This window comes from Schistocerca gregaria, chromosome 4, assembly GCF_023897955.1.
Source record: "Schistocerca gregaria isolate iqSchGreg1 chromosome 4, iqSchGreg1.2, whole genome shotgun sequence".
Classification (NCBI taxonomy): Eukaryota; Metazoa; Arthropoda; class Insecta; order Orthoptera; family Acrididae; genus Schistocerca; species Schistocerca gregaria.
In genome coordinates, this window is record NC_064923.1 from 498,627,348 (window position 1) to 498,647,716 (window position 20,369).

General features: G+C 46.2%; 1 protein-coding gene across 2 annotated transcripts in view; it reads left to right on the forward strand.

Annotated features, from left to right (window-relative positions):
* Positions 1-1,822: 1,822 nt before the first annotated feature.
* Positions 1,823-20,369, forward strand: part of LOC126268180 (DENN domain-containing protein 1A-like) — a 257,983-nt gene continuing 239,436 nt past the window's right edge. The window contains exon 1 of one of the 2 annotated variants that reach the window (XM_049973781.1): positions 1,823-2,044. In XM_049973781.1, coding sequence (XP_049829738.1) covers positions 2,028-2,044 — 17 coding nt within the window. In that variant the 5' untranslated portion in view covers positions 1,823-2,027. The remainder of the gene's footprint in view (positions 2,045-20,369) is intronic. The other variant, XM_049973782.1, reaches the window with a different exon arrangement.

Consider the following 20,369-nt stretch of genomic DNA (forward strand, 5'->3'; position numbering starts at 1 on the left):
CCATCCAGGGGTACGCCCGACATTCCGCCTAGTATCGCAACGTTTCGTGTGGTCGGGCATGCAAAAAGACTGCCGCGAGTGGGTCCGATCTTGTCTTCAGTGCCAACGGTGCAAGATTAAAAGCCATGTACACGCACCGATTGGCGATTTTCCTGATACCACCGCCCGCTTTGCCCACGTTCACCTGGATGTAGTCGGATTTCTTGCGACGCTTGAGGGACCATGTATCAAAGATTCGCCCTCCGAAAGCCACACGTCATGGCAAGCCGCCCACTTTCGTGCACCAGGACCTGGAACAATGCCGTCACGTCATGCTCCGCACTGAGGGCGTTAAACCGCCTCTACAAGCTCCTTATTCTGGTCCGTATGAAGTGCTACGGCGCAGTGCCCACACGATGGAAATCCTAATGATCGTCAAAACCACGACTGTTGCGTTGAATCGGGTTAAACCTGCGTATGTTTTTCCAGACATCCCACTAGCGGCACCTCGTCGTAGGCATCCACCTACCGCTGTTCCAGAAACTGACGCTACATCTCCGGCGCCGGCTCTTCGACGCCCGCCGCACAAAGCAGCACAACATCCGCCTCCTGACGCTGTTCCTCCTCCTCCTCCTCCGACGACCTGTTTTGGACGTCGGGTGCACTTTCCGGCGCGGTATCTCGACGCCGACGCTCCGCTTCCACCGGGGGGGGGGGGGGGGGGCTGCTGAAGCGACGCTGCCGCGCGCTAATTCAAGTTCGCCGGTGTGTGTGTGTGGAGACGGCCTACTGTTCGGTCATTATGTGCTCGTTACTTACGTAGCTCACGGCTGCTTCTTCTTAATAACGTCGGTCTCTGCTTGAATCACGTCGGGGTCACCACTTGTCGGGTTCAGCTAAACTGGTGGCTGTCGCAACTTTGCTTAACGTGATTCAGAAGAATAAGTACCTTCAGTTGAGCAACAATAGCTTTATTGCGAGCTCGTATCTGACGACGCCCGGCATGCATGGACCGATCGCAGTCACAAAATTTTGCTTCCGGCCTCTACAGAAGGATCCTTAACCCTCGGAAAACTCCCGTAGTTAGGAGAGAAAACAATACTCGTCCACACAAGCCGGGAGGCACGGAACTACTTACTAACTCAAAAAACAAGGAATAGTAATAATAAACAGAACGTATATAAAAGCTAGAAAACACAGCGCCATCAGAGGCTGGGCGCGGAACTACACTGACGTCGTGTACAGCAATTACGACCTCATAACACACACACACACACACACACACACACACACACACCGGCGAGCTTGAATTAGTGTGCGGCAGCGTCGCTACACTGCCACAAAATTCTTTGGTCACTTACCTAATAGCATCAAAAGCCTGACAGATAGCCATATGGCATTAAAAAGGGAATTAAAAGAATTTCTTAGTGGGAGCTCCTTCTACTCATTAGATGAATTTTTGGATGTAGTAAGTGGGTAATTACCCCCCTCCCCCCACACACACACCCCAAAAAAATTAAAGCTCTTGAGTGTCATGTAATATTTTGTGTAATGTAATATCGTGTATAGACACCTTTTATTAACCTGACACGTTCCACATCATTACGTAATGTCGTATTAATGATCTATGGAACAAGTACTAATCTAATCTAATCTAAGATCCATCTACCCTTGTACTCCGTAGATGCCAAATGTATTTTTTGATACTTTACTACTACAGATAATTAAATATACGTCCTACCTGGAAGCAGTTCGATTTTTAAAATTCAGTATGCCACGTTTTGTGTTTTGGCTACTAGACATTTTTGGATGCATTTCTGTCGCGGGGAAATCTCTGGATTGTGTTATACACTTTGGAAGTTCAACAGAGTTACTACACTGTTTAGTGGTAGCTGTCAAAAATTGTTGACAGTTGTTATGTCTTCAGTCAGGCATCTTTGAGCAAAATGGGGGTGAAGAGTGTTTTCTGCATGTGATGGGAGTATGTTGATTAACAAATGTACCTTGTCCAGCAGAATGAGTGCGGAATTTACTCAGCCTAACACACGATGGGTTCACGAATAAGGTATAAACTGGAGCAACGGACTGTAATCAAATGTTATAAATCTTATAGTGTATTTTTTGTGTTACTTTCTACTGTCGTGAACTGCTTGGTGAAAGCATAGATTTTGCGATTGTAAAATTAGATAACCACGTACAAACAATTTATTTTCATTTGATTAAATTCACACCAAAAGGTGTAAGCGATTGTGCGTAGACTATTTGTATATTATAAACAAATTCTTTGCATTTAGGACGTCGACCTTACAATTTGGGTTACTTGGTGTATTAATAACTTTATTTGTGTGATACGGGACAGAACGTGTAGCATGAATCAAGGCACAAGCATTGGTGTTGTATTTGTGAAGTTTAGTTTTCTGAATTATCTGTAAACAAACATTAGAAGTAATGTTGCCAGACGATGCAGTTTTCACTGTGTAAAGTGGCACAGTGATGTTATATTCGATGATTCGATCCCTGACAGGCATTCTGGGTGTCGTTTTTCATTGTTTGTTCAATGAGCTTCACGCAAATTTAAGGATTTTTAATCCAGGTCGAACTTAGTGTATGTAATGACCTTGGTGTCACACAATTCTAAACTCTTCTCTTATCAAAGCTGTTCCGTTCTCACATCTTATCATATTTTAGTTTGATTCATTACTCCAAGTAATGAAACTACTTCTTTGTTTGCTTTTTTTCTTAGTTGTTTAAAATTTATGATACTTTTTGTTATAATATTTTGGAAACAGTGAAAAAGTACAGTGTAAATAAAAGTGGTTATTGGTAGGGACTGTTTTATGCTGTCAAATGAGTTTAAGATCATTCCTTCCAGTGTTGTAATAATTGCTTACACTGGTCACATATGTTCCATAAGGCATTATTTTGTCCTACTCAAAGAAAATAATAGCATCAGGGTTAAGGCACTGACAGGTTTCAAACACCTGTTAAACCATATTCTCAGTATATCATATTCCAGATGCATGTTGAGGATCTGTTAAGAATTATCAGTAGACTATCACCATCAGCAGTACCTAGAAGACAGATCAGTGGGGCTCCGAATAAATTCGTAATTCAGTGATTATAGTCAAACTCTCATCCTCTGTACTAGTGAAACACATCATGTTAGTAGTTCCTGCAAAACATATATACCTTCCACCAGATTGTTGAAATTGCAGACAAAACGTTCTGCAACATAGGACCTAGTCAATGTTCTGACTTTGTCATTCATGTATCACTGTCCATAGTGTAATTCTGCTGAATGGTTATATCAGTAGAATGTGTAGCATCACCACAACAGTTAATGGTTACAGTTTACTCTCTAATGAATACAGTGTAGTGGAGGTAGATAGGAGGAATGTTAAGCAAGGGGCAAGACTTTGGGCTGGTTCAAAAAATTTCCTTCAAATAGCCTATTTAAAGGGATGAGAAAAGTACTTCTCCCTGAGAAGCATTGAGTCTCGCTTCTGCTATTCCTCCACTATGAAATTTTGTATTTTTTACGCAAACTGTATGTAGCCAAATATTTACCTCACATGTGATCTGTTAGCCAGTATATTGACTTTGCACCTTATTAGATATCAAGTGTCACAACTACAATGAAAACCAGTGCCTCACTTGAATTGGTGTCAGTCTTAGGAGCATGAACAATTCATTGCAGTTTGTGCACTGATTTAGTGGAACTTACTGCAGTCTCAAGTACCTGATTCTGACTCTGTATTTTCATACATTATTGTATGATGAAACTTCCAGGCATAGTAAAACACTGTACCTGACCGGTGCTCTACTGACAAGAGTTATCCAAAGACAACTCATGACCTCCCTTCACAGCTTAACTTTCACCAGTCCCTGATCCTCTACCTTGCAAACTTCACAGCGATTCTCCTGCATACCTTGTAGGGCTAGCACTTATTGAATAAAGGATATAGTGGAGACATTGTTTACCCACAACCTAGGGAATTGTTTATGTAATGAATTTTGACAGTATTTCCTATTGTTCAGGAGTCCATGTTCGCTGCCACTATAATTGGCCTTGCGTTGCCACTTAACCAATTATTTTTTAATAGAATCTCAAGCTGTATTGCTAAAAGTGATAAACACGCACACATACACACACAATGTTAATTATGGTGGGAACTAAGCTGTCTAGAGGTGAAATTGTCACAGTTACTTACAGAACAAAAAGCTTTAGGAAATTTAAATAATCCAACGAGTAGCTTACAGTGAAACAAAAAAGTCAAATAAGGCACAACCGCTTACCTTTGCAATGGCAGTTGCAGCCAAATTGAAATTGTTGTCACAGACTAAGAAAATAACCGGAAAAGAAACATAAAGTTCCCCAGACGTTCTTATAGAAGTGCAGTAGCTACAAAACAGGTGACATTCTCCAGCCAGCTTACAGTCCCATATGAATAGTGCACAGCAAACCATTGAAAGGTCAGACAAATCTACTAGCATTTGTATGGTAATTATTCACTACTCTAATCATCAAACGGTAAGCTGAATAGAAAAGCAGAAAAATTAGAGACTTTGAGTACATAGCTGTCAAACCGTTCAAAATTAGTTTAATGTGATGGATTAATGACTCTTTTACTGTTTCCAAACTTAATATAAACCTCACGGTAAGATAATGCCAGTATTGCAGTGGAACATTAATGATATAAAAACAAACATGGAGGAACTGAAATTCCCATTATTTTCCTTATATTATAACTCCCTTTACCAATTCTCCTACTGGCATTTTTAATGCAGAAAATGTATTTTGGGTTCATGAGCTCTCTGATTCATGACTACCGTAGGAGGTGTACGTTATCATACTGGAGATCACACACATTTCAGGACTGCCCTTCCGTCATCATTGGCCATAATCATTTTGTTCTGCCCCCCAGCCCTTGCTTATTCTACTCAGTGGAAAATTGTTGACAACCTACTTCCTAATGAGCAGTTCACAGTCTGCACCTATCTACCAGATGGAGCAGTCTTCAACAGGAAGCTACCAGGATCAGTAATTAGCAAAGCAAACTAGATGCTACACAGCAAGCTGGCAGTCATTAAACACTAGACAGGGTCCAGGTGTGGATGGACTACATCGCAAGAATGACCCAACATGTCACTGATATGTCTATTTATTCAGATTATTTTAATTGGCAACCTATACCTTGTTGGAGTGGTGGCTGCTACTCAGCTATCCAGATGAGGCAAAACAGCTTTGTGGTTATTTAAATTCAAACCAACAGCAGATAACCTCACAGCCTTGCAGCCCTCTTCATGGGGGCTCATGGTTCTTTTGTGAGTTCGTGCGTGGCGGACATGGGCCCCGAGCTATTGCAACCAATTCTTCCTTCCCCGCTGCAGGTCTGGGGTTAAGAATAGGCCCGAGGTATTCCTGCCTGCCTGTAGGGTTTGACCTCTATTTTTCGAAATTATCCCGAAGAGCGAGCCAACTGGGGAAGGGCGCCTTACATGGTGCGTCGTGTCCATCGTGCATTGCAATCTTTAGCCCTTTTTCTCGTCGTCACATTGCAGTCTCGCCCATTCTCCATCTCTTGGGCGAGGACAGCTTCCTGGGTTCGTTTTCCACCACGCCCTATGCAGGGTCAATTTCTGTGTCAATGATGACCATGGACTTCTTTGTACCTCATATCCAGCACGGTAGCTAGTCTGTTGTGGTGGGGCCACCATGTATCCTGTTGGTGGTAGCCCCCTTACTACATAGAGATCGCTCTGCTGATGCCTGCACCACTAACTCCCTACGTATGCCAAGGAGTAAATGCCCGTCACCCTTGGGCATTGGGACTCCCGGCAATGGCCATCGTGCCAGGTGGCGTTTGCTGTGGCTGGGTGGTGCCCGTGGGGAGAGCCCGTGGTCGGAATGGGTGGCATCAGGGCAGATGACATGCCATGAAGCGTAGTATGTAATCTCTTGCTGTTGGTCTGCTACCAGCAGGCTCCAAGCGGGCAAAGTCTAACTTTAATGCTAAGAAATATGACGCTAAGTCATTCCCCTCCCTGGTCACACCATGGGAGGAACGCCAGGCTGAGGGTGGCAGTGAAGCTTATTCGGCCTGGTACCTTCTATGTACAAGAATTGATGGGGAATCTTTCACGTCCTTGAAGCCTCAGTTTTTTGTGGAGCATTTGGAGGTCAAGTTTGAGGAGGTGGAAGGCTTGTCCAAAATGGGGGGGGGGGGGGGGGAACAGTATCCTCTGACCAGTCACAGGCATCACTTGCTTGTGGCAAGGTGAGAGATGTTTCTGTTACCATCATGCACCATAAGAGCTTAAATATGGTCCAGGCTATTATATTCCACAGGTACCTTCTTTTGCAATCTGACAATGAGCTGCACACCAATTTAGAGCGGTGAGGTGTTCATTACGTCCGGCGCACCCATCAGGGTCCGAGGGATAACCAGGTTGCCACCGGTGCCTTCATTTTTGCCTTTGAGGGTTACACATTGTCCGAGAAGGTCAAGGCGATGGTCTAACGTTCTGATGTCAAGCCACATATCCCTCTCCCGATGTGGTGCTTTAAGTGCTGGAAGTTCAGCCATATGTCTTCCCGCTGTACTTACAACTCTACCTGTCGAGATTGTGGACGTCCATTGCATCCCAATACTGCATGCGCCCTGCCTCTCATCTGTGTCAACTGCAGAGAGCATCATCTACCTTGCTCACCAGACTGCAGGATTTTACAGAAAGAGAGGAAAATCGTGGAATATAAGACTCTGGACCGACAGATGTACACTGAGGCCAAGAGGAAGTTTGAGCTCCTACATCCAGTGGCTATGACCTCTTAATATGCTGCCACTATTGAGAATAGTTCTTGCCCCATCAGTTCCTCGGATTCCTGTTGCCTCTCAGAACTGGGAGACTACACTTCCCCCTTTATGTTGGGGAGACACTTCCTCTCTGTTGCCCCGGCACCACCTACTTTGGGAGAACTTCCCTCGAATCATTGGGGATTTCAGTCCCCACTTCTGAGTCAGAGAAACGTAAGGATTCTTCAGCTCCTCTCACTAGCAAGGGGTCCCTTGGGTCACTCCCTTCCCAGGTTTCTGCTGCTGGGAAAGATGACACTTGCCAGCGGCTGAAGAGCCCAAAAGCAGCTGATCATAGGGCTTCATGCTCCTCCTCAGTCCTGGAGACTGTGTCAGCGAAGTCCTCCCAGCCAGGAAAACCCAAGGTATAGCATGAGAAATAGAAAAAGAAAATCCTTAAGAACAAGGAACTTATGATGACACCCACACCACCTCTACCTACAAGCTCTGCGTCTGAGGATGGAGTGGGGATTCTGGTGTCTGCTGAGGACCTGGATCTCGCCGGACCCTCAGACAAAATGGATGTAGACTGCTCAGGCAAATGTCGGTGGCAGCAGGTGACCCTGAGACGTAAACTGCCTCATTGATGTTCCTTGCCTTCCCGGTCTCTTGATGATGTCATCCTCCAGTGGAATTGCACTGCCTGGCCGAGCTACGGCAACTTTTAAGCTTTACACCTGCTTTCTGCGTTGCGCTCCACGAAACCTGGTCCCCGGCAATGCGGACCCCTGCCCTCCGTGGCTATAAGGGATGTCACAGGAACCATAGCGACTGTAATCTAGTGTGAGGTGGAGTTTGTGTTCATGTCATAAACTGAGTCTGTAGTGAACCTGTGCCCCTTCAAACCACTCTTCAAGCTGTAGCTGTCAGAATATGGACAGGAAATAATTGTCTGCAATGTATGTCTTCCTCCAGATGACGCAGTACAGCTGAATGTATTAGCTACACTGATTGATCAAATCCCTGAACCCTTCCTACTTTTGGGAGATGATAACACCCATAACCCCTTGTGGGGTGTCACCATGCTTACTGGCTAAGGCAAAGATGTTGAAACTTTACTGTCTCAGTTGAACCTCTGCCTCTTAAATACTGGGGCTGCCACACATTTCAGTGTGGCTCGTGGTAGGTACTCGGCCATTGATTGATCAATTTGCAGCCCAGGCCTTCTCCCATCTGTCCACTGGAGAGCACATGATGACCTGTGTGGTAGTGACTGCTTCCCTATCCTCCTGTCACTGCCCTGGTGTCAGACCCATATACGCCTGCCTCGATGGGCTTTAAACAAGGCAGACTGGGAAACTTACACCTCTGGTGTCACCATTGCCTCTGCCCCACATGGTCTTTGGATCAAACATTTTCCCCACTAACTCATCTGTACTAGGACTGGTGGGCACATTCACTGCCACAAAGACACTGTTTTTGTGGAGAATATTGAGGACAAGTTGGAGTGTCTTAGTAAGATGTGGTCGGGCTCCCTATTGATCAGAGCCTCTTCTGCCACCCAGTCTGCAGCTCTTCATGCTTGTGATCATCTTGGCAGTATCCCAGTGTCTATTGCTCCTCGCCAATCTCTAAATATGATCCTGGGAATGATTTTTCATTGAGACCTCATACCTCAAACTGAGGAGGAACTCTAGGCTAATCTGGAGCAACGCAGCGTTCATTTTGTTCGACGTGTGTAGAAAGGTCGCAAAGACAGTCGCACTGATACTGGCACCTTCATTCTAGCTTTTTAGGGGATACCCTCTCAGAGGTGGTCAAGGTTATGTCCTACAGACGTGACGTGAAGCCGTATGTCTCACAATGTGGTGCTTGTGTTTTTAGCATATGTCTTCCCGATGTACGGTGGACCATCTGTGTGGTGACTGTGGACACCCACTCTTCATGAGGGAAGCCCTTGTGTTCCGCCACCTGTGTGTGTCGCTTGTCGTGGCCACCACTCCCCTCGCTTGCCAGATTACCCGGCCAGTCTTAAGCTGGGGCTCGCCAGAAGTGTGTGAGACCCCATCCAGTGACACTATCTTCCACTTTTGTCTCTGTTACATCCTTCCCCCTCCTACCTCTTTCTTATCTCAGCCTGTTGTCCTTTCCCCTCTCCCTCTCCCTGCAGTTCCCACTGCTCCCCCTCCCTGACCAAAGAAGTGCCCCCCCCCCCTTCTTTGGCATCTGCCAGTGATTGGGCTCCCTCCCGGGACCCCCCCCTGCCCGGCATGTCTCAGGCTAGAAGACTCTTATCACCACTTGGCCACGAGACCCACCATCTGCGTGCCCCAAGGTCGCCTGCTCTTTTTCAGTTCCAGATCTTGCAGAAAGAGGAGAAGAAGGAACGTAAGTCCCAAGACAATGCCCCTCCCCTTGTCCCCGGAGGTGCCATCTCCCACCTCGCAATCTGAGTGTGACACCTTGTTTATGGATGTCAGCCCATCCTTGTTGGTAACAACCACTGATTGAGTGACGTGATCTTCTCTCGGCTTCTTTATGTTTATCCTTGACTCGTGCCACATTATCATCCAGTCGAATTGCAACGGATACTATTGTCATCTACTGGAAATACAATGTCTTGTTTCCTCCTGTTCTGTGTTCTGTCCTGTTCTTCAAGAAACACATTTCCGTGATGACCACTCTCCCACACTTCGTGGTTATCAGATGTTCTGTCGAAACTGTGCTGGCCCCAGGGTAGCACCTGGCAGGGTCTGCACTTTATTTGGCTCCGATGTCATTACTAACTTTATCCCCCTACATACCAACCTGGAAGCAATAGTGGTTTGAGTGCAAAAAACTCCAGCAATCACCATTTGCAGTGTCTACCTCCTTCCAGCTGGCCACTTCCTTACGTTGCACTGTCTACCTTAATCCAACAAGTCCTACCCATGTTACTCTTCCTTAGGGCTTCAGTGCCCACCACCCACTGTGGGGGAGTGTCACTTAAACAGGTAGGGGTGTCCTAATTGATCAACTTATCACGGGCCTCGATTTGTCTCTCCTCAATGATGGTTTCCCCACCCACTTCAGTGCCGCTCATGGCACCTTTACTACTATCGACCTCACAGTCTTCTCCCCAGCTCTCGTGGCATCCCTACTTTGATCATACCATGATGACCTTTGTCATACAGTGACCACATTTTGGTGATTCTATCATTTCCCTGCTGCCACCAGGCTGACAGGCCCCCATGTTGGACATTCCTCAGGGGCAATTGGTCTTTATACACCCTCTCTAATTCCATTGATGCAGTCATGCAAGGTGTGTGTGCCACCATTCTTCATGCTGCTGGCATTGCCCCCCCTATCCACAGGTCCACCTTGTCTTCGACTGGTACCATGGAGGACCAAGGATGTTGCAGTCACTGTCCAGGCTGCTGACTGTTGCTGCAGTGATTTAAACGACTCCCTTCCCAGACCAACCTTCTCACTTTTAAGCATGTCCGTGCTAAGGCTCGTTATCTTACTAAGTAGAGTAAAAAGGAATGCTGGGGAGCTACATTTCCTTCCTGGGGACATATGCCTCTTCATCACAGGTTTGGTCCAAGCTCCTTAGTCTTCTGGGCCGCCAGTGACAGTCAGCTGTCCAGGGTCTTAACCTCCATGGTTCTCTGTGTACTGATCTATTGGTCCTTGCAGAATACCTCACAACATGCTCTGTGACAACATCGGAGTCCTCTTCCTATCCTGCTACCTTTCTCTGTCAGGAACGCAGAGTTGAACAGACCCCCTCTATTTTATCCTGCACCATGCTGAGCTCTTTAATGAACACTTCACTGAATGGGAATACTTGCAGGCTATTACCTTTTCATGAGACACAGCCCCAGGCCTAAATTCCATCCACAATCAAATGATCCAACACTTGGACATTCCTGAGAGGCAACATCTCCTCAGGGTCTTCAACAGCATTTGACTCACAGGTACATTCCCGTCACAATGGCGAGACAGTATAGTTATCCCCATCCTTAAGCCCAGGAAGAACTCAGCATCTCTCGACAGCTACCACCCAATTAGCATGATGAATGTATTTTGTAAACTGCTTGAGAGAATGTCTAGCTTCAGATTTTGTTGGGTACTCCTATCTCAGGGCCTTTTGTCCTCTTATGAGTGTGTGGCCTCTGGGTGGGACGATCTCCAACTGACCATTTACTCACATTGGAAACAGACATCCGACCTCCTTAGACCTACATAAGGTGTAAGATATGGCTTGGCGCCATCACATTTTAGTTACCCTCCAATTTTTATCTGGGAGTTTTTATCTTGCCAGCGCTTCCTGGTTTGAGTTGGCACTTCACTCAGCACCTCTCGGATTCAGGAGAATGGTATCTCACAGGGTTCTTGTGCTTAGTGTCTCACTCTTCCGCATAGCCATTAATGGGCTTGTGACCTCTGCTGGGCCTCTGATTGCCCTGGAGTTGTACGTTGACAATTTTTGCATCTGGTGCAGGTCCCACTTGGTAGCGTTTGTTGAGTGCTGTCTCCAAGATACCATCTGATGGCCCCCTGCAGGTTATGCATTTTTATTGTTGACCCACAGTACACCCCGACCCCGAACTTTATTTAGGCAAGCAGCTCCTCGATGTTGTAGCACAGTTGAGTTTCTTGGGCCTCATTGGTGATAAAAAGATGACATCAGTGCCCCGTATTCGCCATCGAAAGACTACATACATGTGGAAGCTCAATGCTCTCTGCCTCCTGGTCTACACAACTTGGGATGCAGACTGTACCATTCTTCTCCATCTTTACTATGCTCTGGTCTTGGCCAGAGTAAATTATGATAGTCAGGTTTATGGCTCAGCGACTCCTCCCACTTTGCAACTGTGTGGGGTGCATCCGGCTGTTGGTGCCTTTCGCACTAGTCGCATTGACAGTCTCCGCACAGAAGTGAGGATATCCCCTCTACAAATACTACAGAACCAACTCCTGGTTTCTTATGTAGTTGCCATTCACCAATTCCTGGACCATCCTATGAACCCTGTCATCTTTGCCAATGAGGGATGTCTTCCTCCTGACACCCGCCCACGGGTGGGATTGCTAGTTGGTGTGCATCTCATTTCCCACTGTCGGGATCTCCATTTCCACTGACTAGAATGCACCTTGTGTCTCTCCTCCCATAATCCCTCCCCCCCACACCCCCTTGGATGGTGCCTGGAACCTGGATTAGGTCCGCTCTATCCCAGGGTCCTAAGACCTCTGTCGCCCCTATTGCCTTCAGGCATCTTGTACATGCCATCCTTGTAGAGTTCCAGTGTGCCACTATCTTCTACACTGATGGTTCTAAGACAGTCGATGAGGTGGAATACGCTTTGACATCGCCTACTGGCCTAAAACACCATTTATTGCCAGGATCATGTAGTGTGTTCACAGCAGAGTTTCTAGCCATTCACAGAGCCCTCCATTTTGTTTCTCGACCTCCCTCCACAGTGTTTTAATTTGCTCAGACTCGGCGAGCAGCCTGCAGGCTATCAACTGATGCTACTCTTGTCACTCTTTGGCCTTTGCTATCCATGACCTACTGTCTGCCTTTGGCCGTGCTGCCTGCCCAGTAGTCTTTTTCTGGGTCCCAAGTCATGTGGGCATCTCATAGAATGAACTGGCTGACCATTTGGCTAGAGCAGCAGATACTTACCCCACATTTCCTTTCATGATTCCAGCTGCGGACCTATGTGAAATCTCTCTTTGCCCAAACATGGAATATGTGGTACGCTACTGCTCATGGCAGTAAACTTCGCACAATCAAGAAGTCTTACAGCAGTCTGGCACTCTTCCTTGTGCTCCTCTCGGTAGGAGTCCTCTGTTTTATGCTGTTTACACATTGGTCATACCGAGCTTACCCATTGTTTCCTCCTACGTAATGAAGCACTCCCACAATGTGGTTGTGGAGCCAGACTGATAGCATCCCACATATTGGTGGAATGTCCCCTTTGTGCTAAGTATAAGATTCCCAGTTCCTTAAATTTAATATTAGCAGACGATTTAGAGGGTTGAACTGGTCCTCAGATTCCTTCGTGAAAGTGGTTTTTATTTCCAGATATAAGGTTTTATTGTACTCTTGGAGCAGGGGCAGAGTGGTTGTGGTTAGGACCCCTCTTCATGTGTTCTCAGTCTGGGACCCCCATGACCACTCCTCTGTGGAAAGATCACCTTCTTTTTTCCAGTTTTTAGGTTTGGTCTCACCTTTTGTGCCTTTTACTGTGTGTGTGTGTGCGTTTTGGGATTTGTTTACTTATTTATTTTTTATGGTAGACCCTTGAGTAAATGGTTGTGTGTTGCTTGGGCTGTGTACTGGAAACCTAGCATTTCCTTAGCTGACCTCAGCATGGCTAAGGTTGGTGTTGGTCTACTGTTGACAACCGGTCTTGCAAGTGCAGCTACACAATAGGCTCTCATGGGTGGACAGCATTGTATAGAAACATTTCCTGATGATGAGGATAAGGCATAAGACAGTACTGGGAGGTCCAATATTTTATGACGTTTTCACATGTCTGTTGCACTTGACAATTGAATTGTTGGAAGTGTGCTTGCTAACACAAGTTTTCATGATTATGGGTGCACAATGTATGGATAAGTGAGACCTACTTGTCTGAACATCACTGATATTGTCCACCATAAGGGGATGGGGTTGACCACATGTGTTTCCAGGAACAACCTTGAACACAGTCTGCTGGAGAACCACCACTTCTCATTTGAAGGAAAGTTCTCATTGTGCGTCAGGTACGCCAGATCCTACCTGTTCGGATTTCAATGACTTAGCTAACTGTTGCTTACCCTTCAATGGAACAAACTTTGTCAAATTGTTTGTAATCAGCTACGCCATTTTGGATCCATGAGGAGTGGGAGGTAGAGACCGAACGTTGTTTTGTATTTAGTGAGGTACAAGAGAGATTACTCCTTTGCATATGTTTGTAATACAATATATCCTGAAATTTTAAGTGAGCATTACAACCATATAGCTGTCGTCGCCGGCTGTGGTGGTCTCGCGGTTCTGGGTGCTCAGTCCAGAACCGAGCAACTGCTACGGTCGCAGGTTCGAAAGCTGCCCTGGGCATGGATGTGTGTGATGTCCTTAGGTTAGTTAGGTTTAAGTAGTTCTAAGTTCTAGGGGATTGATGACAATAGATGTTAAGTCCCATAATGCTCAGAGCCATTTTTAGCTGTCGTCATTCGTTGGCTGAAAGATGATGGCTCTGTTGCCTATACTGTGGATTCCCTCTACCTGAAGAATGTGCTGCTGAAGGCACTGAAGCAGATGAGATGCTTACTATAACTTCCTGAACGCCCTTTAGTGTCTACAAAACTTGTACCCAGAAAATAAAGCAGTCCAGAATATTCAGGATGCCGTTCTTGGCCTGAAAAGGTTGAGAAAGGAAGATTCATTCTCCTGGGTATTGGAAAACAAGGGACTTGGGTTGTGGTCTTCAGACAGATGACTGTTTTGATGCACTGTCCACAGTACTTAATACTGTGCAAGCATCCTCGACTACTGCAGTATACACCTACGTGAACCTGCTTACTGTGTTCATCTAGAATTTTAACCTCCCCCCCACTCTCTCTCTCTCTCTCTCTCTCTCTCTCTCTCTCTCTCTCTCTCTCTCTCTCTCCCTCCCCCTCTCTCCCCCCCTCTCTCCCCCCCTCCCCCCCCCCCCTCTAGTACCAAATTGACATTTTCTTCATGGCACAAGATGTTCTATTAACTGATCCCTTCTTTTAGTCAAGCTGTGCTATGAACGTCTTTTCTCCCCATTTTGATTTAGTTCCTTATTATTTATTTACCCATCAAATTTTGACACTGTACTGTAGCACTACTTTTCAAAAGCCTATAATCTCGTCTGAACTGCTTATGGCCCACCTTTCCCTTTTTTTCATAGGAAACTACACTCCAGACAGATACCTTCGAAATAGATTTCCTGGCAATTTATATTCAATGTTTATAAATTTCTTTCGGCAATGCTTTTAGTGCTACAGCCAGTCTGCATTTTGTGTTCTCTCTCTGTTCCAGCTACCATCAGTTATTTTGCTGCCCATTTCCTAACCTGACTCCTTCAGCATAATTTGATTTAATTTGACAACTCTCCATTTCCCTTGTTTTAATTTTATTGGTTTTCATCTTACAACTTCTTTTCGAGACACTATACAGTCCATTCAACTGCTCTTCCAAGTATTTCGCTTTCTCTGACAGAATTATCGTTTCATCAACAAACCTCAAAGCTTTTATTTCTTCTCTGGTCTTTAATTCCCGCTCCAAATTTCTCCTTGGTTTCCTTTACTGGTTGCTTCACTTACAAATTGAATAACATTGATGATGGGAGACATTCTCACTACCTCATCAATCATTGCTTTGCTTTTATGCCATTCGATTCATAGCTGCAGTCTAGTTTCTGTAAGCATTTTGTTCCCAGTATTTTCTCGTTGCTACTATCAGTATTTCAAATAGTGATTTCCAGTCAAAATTGTCAAAAGCTCTTTCTAAATCAACAAATGCTATGTATGTAGGATTCTCTCTCTTCAGCTTATCATTTGTTTAGTATTGCTTGTGTATCTCAAGATTTCTCCACTACCCAGACTGATTTTCTAGAGATTATTCCATCCTTCTGCAAGTAATATGTAGTTGTATTTTGCAAACTGTGGATTATTGAACTGATGGTTTTGTAATCACCTGCCAGCATCTGTACCCATTAGAATTGGGATTTTTACAATCCTCTTGAAGCTGAGGTATCATATTTTGCACACCATGTGGGGTAGTTTTCTCCTGGCTGCCTCTCTCAAGGATCTCAATAATTCTGTGGGACTGCCTTGTTTCGACTTAGACGTTTCAGAGCTGTGTTGGATTCTTCTCACAGTGTCGTACCTCTAATCTCATCCTCATCTAAATCCTCTTCTCTTTCTGTAATATTCTCTTAAAGTTCATTTGCCATGTAGACCCCGTCTGTACATTACTGTCTTTCAACCTTCCCTTCCTTGCTTAGTACTGGCTTGCCATCGGAGCTCTTAATATTCGTGCAGTTGCTTTTCTTTTCTCCAAAGGTCTCTTTAATCTTTTTATAGGCATTGTCTATCTTACCCATAGTTAAGACATGCTTCTGCAACCTTGCATTTGTTCTGCAGCCATTCCTGCTTAGCCAGTTTGACTTTCTGCCAGTCTCATTGTTTCAGAAGTCCTTATTCCCTTTCACTTGACGCATGCTGCATTTTTAAAATATTTTTTTCAGTTTGTTAGTTATATTCAGTATATCCTGTGTTATACAAGGATTTCTACCAGTTTTTGTCCTTTTGGCTATTTGATCCTCTGCTGCCTTTACGCTTTTCAGCTCTCAAGGCTACCCAGTTGACTTCTGTGGATTTCCTTATTCTTGTTTCAGTTAATCATTGCGTAATGCTCCCATTTAAACTCTCAAACGTCTCTGTGTCTTTGAAGTTATCTGTATCGCACTTCATTAATTTCGTGCCTTTCTCCCTCTACGGGCTGGGTTTATAATAGGCCTGAGGTATTCCTGCCTGTCATAAGAGGTGACTAAAAGGAGTCTCTGACTTTTTGGCCCTGTGAGTTCAGGTCCCATTATATGGTTTGACCTGCCACTTTCAAAATTCTACAGAAGTGCGGGTCATATGGGGAAGGACACTTTTGTGGTGCATGAGTTATCCATAGCACCCTTAGATTCAATCTCCTGGATCTCTTGCATCTCCACCTGCTGTGATTCAACTATTTTGATGAGGACACTTACCAGGATATGTTGTCTTCTTCCACTGTCTCCTGTCCTCTTTCACTCCCACGACAATACTGGATTTCTCCATGCCCAATATCCAGGACGGTAGCCAGTCCATTGTGATGGGGCTCTCATGTACCCATTTGGTGGTAGTGCCCTGACAACACAGGGATCACACTGATGATGATGATGCCTGAGCTGTAAACTCCCCTCGTATGCCATGGATTAGATGCCTGCCTTCCTGGGGCATCAGGACTCCCAGCAATGGCCATCATGCCAGGTGGCCTTTGCCGTGGCTGGGTTGCGCACATGGGGAGAGCCCCTGATCGGAGTGGGTGGCATCAGGGCGGAGGACACGCAATGAAGTGGACTAAGTCATCTGCTGCTGGTGACCGTATGGCACCAGCAGTCTCTAAGAAGGGTAAGATAGAATACAATGCTGTCAGGTATGACCCGAAATCGTTCCCCTCCCTCGCTACACCATGGGAGGAACGTAGGGCTACTGAATTTAGAGAGCCATATTCGCCTCAGTTTTTAGTCTGTAGCAGAATGGATGGGGGCTCCTTTCTACCTACAAAGCCTCAATTTTTTGTTGAACACTTTGAGGATAAGTTTGGAGAAGTGACAGCACTGTCAAAGATGCAAAACGGCGCAGTCTTGATTCAGACAGCATCTCCACCCCAATTCTGAGTGTTACTCACCTGTGTCAAGCTGGGTGATATTCCTGTTCCCGTCACTCCCCATAAAAGCCTCAACGTGGTCCTGGGGATAATTTTTCATCGCGATCTCCTCTTGCAGTCTGACAACAAGCTGCGGGGTGTTCATTTCATCTGGCGCATTTACAGGGGACTTAAAGGCAACAGGATTGCTACTGGTGCCTTCATCTTGGCCTTTGAGGGTGATTCATTGCCTGGAAAGGTCAAGGTGATGGTTTGTTGCTGTGAAGTTACACTATACGTCCCTGCCCCTATGCCGTGCTTTAAGTGCTGGAAGTTTGGGCACATGCCTTCTCACTGCACTTCCAGCGCCTCATGTTGAGACTGCCGATGTCCATTGCACCCAGATACTCTGTGTGCACCACTTCCCACTTGCATCAACTGTGGAGAGCACCACTACCCCTGCTCGCCAGACTGCCTAGTACTCCAAAAGGAATGGAAAATCATGAGTACAAGAACCTGGACCAGTTGACTTACACAGAGGCTAAACGTAAATTTGAAAGATGACACCCCATTAGGTTAATGTTGACATATGCTGCAGCTACGTCACCATCTCTGTCCCAAGTGCCAGTGGTTCCTCACTCTGTGCCATGAACAGTAGGTCAACCAGGCCACCAGAATACATCCGCCCCCTTGGTGGTAGAGGGAAACTCTTCCTCTGTTGCTCCCAAAGCACCTACTTCAGGAGCAAGCGCCCCCCCTCCCCCCCCCCCCCCCCCAAATGCAGGGGACATCGGTCACCTTCTCCCTGCTGGAGAAGCAAAAGCCTCCTCCAGCTCCTGTCATGTGGGAGGGGTCCCTAGGGGCCCTCTCTCCCAAGACCTCCACTAATGCCACGGCAGACACTCGACAGTGGCTTAAGGAGCCTAAAGCTGCTGGACGAAGAGCTTCAAGGTCTTCCTCTGTGTCTGAAGCTGCTTCGGAGAAATCTTCCCAGCAAGCCCCTAAGGAGAAGTGAAAGCACAAGCAAACTAAGTAGTAGTCTGCTAAAAAACAGGACCCTCTAGTGGCCCCAACACCACCACTCCCTATCAGTTCTGCATCTGAGGATGCGGTAGAGATCTCTGTGTCTCCTGTGGACCTGGATCTCACTGATGAATCATCCACCGTAGAAATGGCTACAAATACTCAATCAGTTGCAGCAGGTGACCCTGAGGCATAACCTGCCACCTCGTGCGCTTAATGCCTTTGCAGCCTCACAATAATGTCATCTTCCAGTGGAATTGCGGTGGTTTTTTCCACCACCTGGCTGAGCTACAGGAACTCTTAAGCTTTACACCTGCATTCTGCATTACCCTTTAGGAAACCTGGTTCCTGGAAATGTAGACCCTTGCCCTCCATGGCTATAGGGGATATTACAAGAACTGTTGTGACTATAGTAGTGTGTCAGCTGGAGTTTGTGTCTATGTCCTGAACTCAGTATGCAGTGAAACTGTGCCCCTTCAAACCCCTCTTGAAGCTGTGGCTGTCAGAATAAGGACGACACAGGAAATAACTGTCTGCGACATTATCTTCCTCCAGACGATGCAATATCCCTGAACGCATTGGCTGCACTAATTGATCAACTCCCTAAACCTTTCCTACTTTTGGGAGATTTTAATGCTCATAACCACTTGGGGGGTGGCATTGTGCCTAGTGGCTGAGGAAGAGATATCGAAAATTTACTGTCACATCTCGACCTCTGCCTCTTAAGTGCAAGTGCCCCCACACATTTCAGTGTGACGCATGGCACATATTCGGCCATTGATGTCTCTGTTTCCCGTCGTGGCCTTCTCCCATCTATCCACTGGAGAGCACATGATGACCTGTGTGGTAGTGACCACTTCCCCATCTTCCTGTCACTGCCCCAGCATCAGACCCACGGGCACCTGCCCAGATGGGCTTTAAACAAGACGGACTGGGAAACTTTCACCTCTGACGTCTCCATTGACTTTGCCCCACTTGGTAACATCGATGTGATGGTTGAGCAGGTGACTACCACAATCGTTTCTTCGGCAGAAAACATGATCACTCTTTCTTTAGGGTGGCCCCGGTGAAAGACAGTCCCTTGGCGGTTGCCGGAAGTCACTGAGCAATTAAGGAGCGTCAGTGAGCTCTACATTGGCATAAGTGGCACTCTTCCCTAGAGTACCTCATAGCCTTTAAATGTCTCCATGCCCACGTTTGCCAGCTTATCAAACGATGGAAACAGGGAAACAGGAGTGTTGGGAGAGATTGGTCTTGACTATTGGTTGCCATACTTCACCTTCCCAAGTCTGGGCAAAGATCAAACGAGTTTTTGGCTACCTGACAGCAACAGGTATTCCTGCTGTTAATGTAAATGACGTGTTATCTACTGACGCAAATGCGATTGCCGAGCACTTTGCCGAGCACTATGCTCGCGCCTGTGCGTTGGAGAATTGTTCCCCACCCTTTCGCACTCTCAAATGGTGGATGGAAGGGAAAGTCCTCTCGTTCACTACACACCACAGTGAACCTTATAATGCCCCATTTACAGAGTGGCAGCTTCTCAGTGCCCTTGCACAGCTCCTAGGCCAGATCGGATCCACAGTCAGGTGATTAAACACCTCTCGTCTCACTACAAGCAACATTTCGTCGTGATCTCCAACCAGATCTGGTGCGATCACGTCTTTCCATCGCATTGGTGGGAGAGCACCATCATACCAGTGCTGAAACCCAGCAAAACCCCACTTGATACAGATAGCTATCGGCCTGTCAGCCTCACCAACATTCTTTATAAGCTGCTGAAACATATGGTGTGTTGGCGGTTGGGTCGGGTCCTGGAGTCACATGGCCTACTGGCTCCGTGCCAGGGCGGTTTCCACCTGGGTCGCTCTACCACTGATAATCTTGTGTCCCTCAAGTCTGCCATGCAAACAGCCTTTTCCAGATGCCAACATCTTGTTGCCATCTTTTTTGATTTATGAAAAGTGTGATACCACCTGATGACATCATATCCTTGCCACATTATATGAGTGGGTTCTCCAAGACCCACTACCGATTTTTATCCAGAATTTCCTGACGCTTTATTTCCGTATCCAAGTTGGTGCCTTCCATAGTTCCCCAATATCCAGAATGGGGTCCCGCAGGGCTCTGTATTGAATGTATCTATATTTTTAGTGGCCATTAATGGTCTA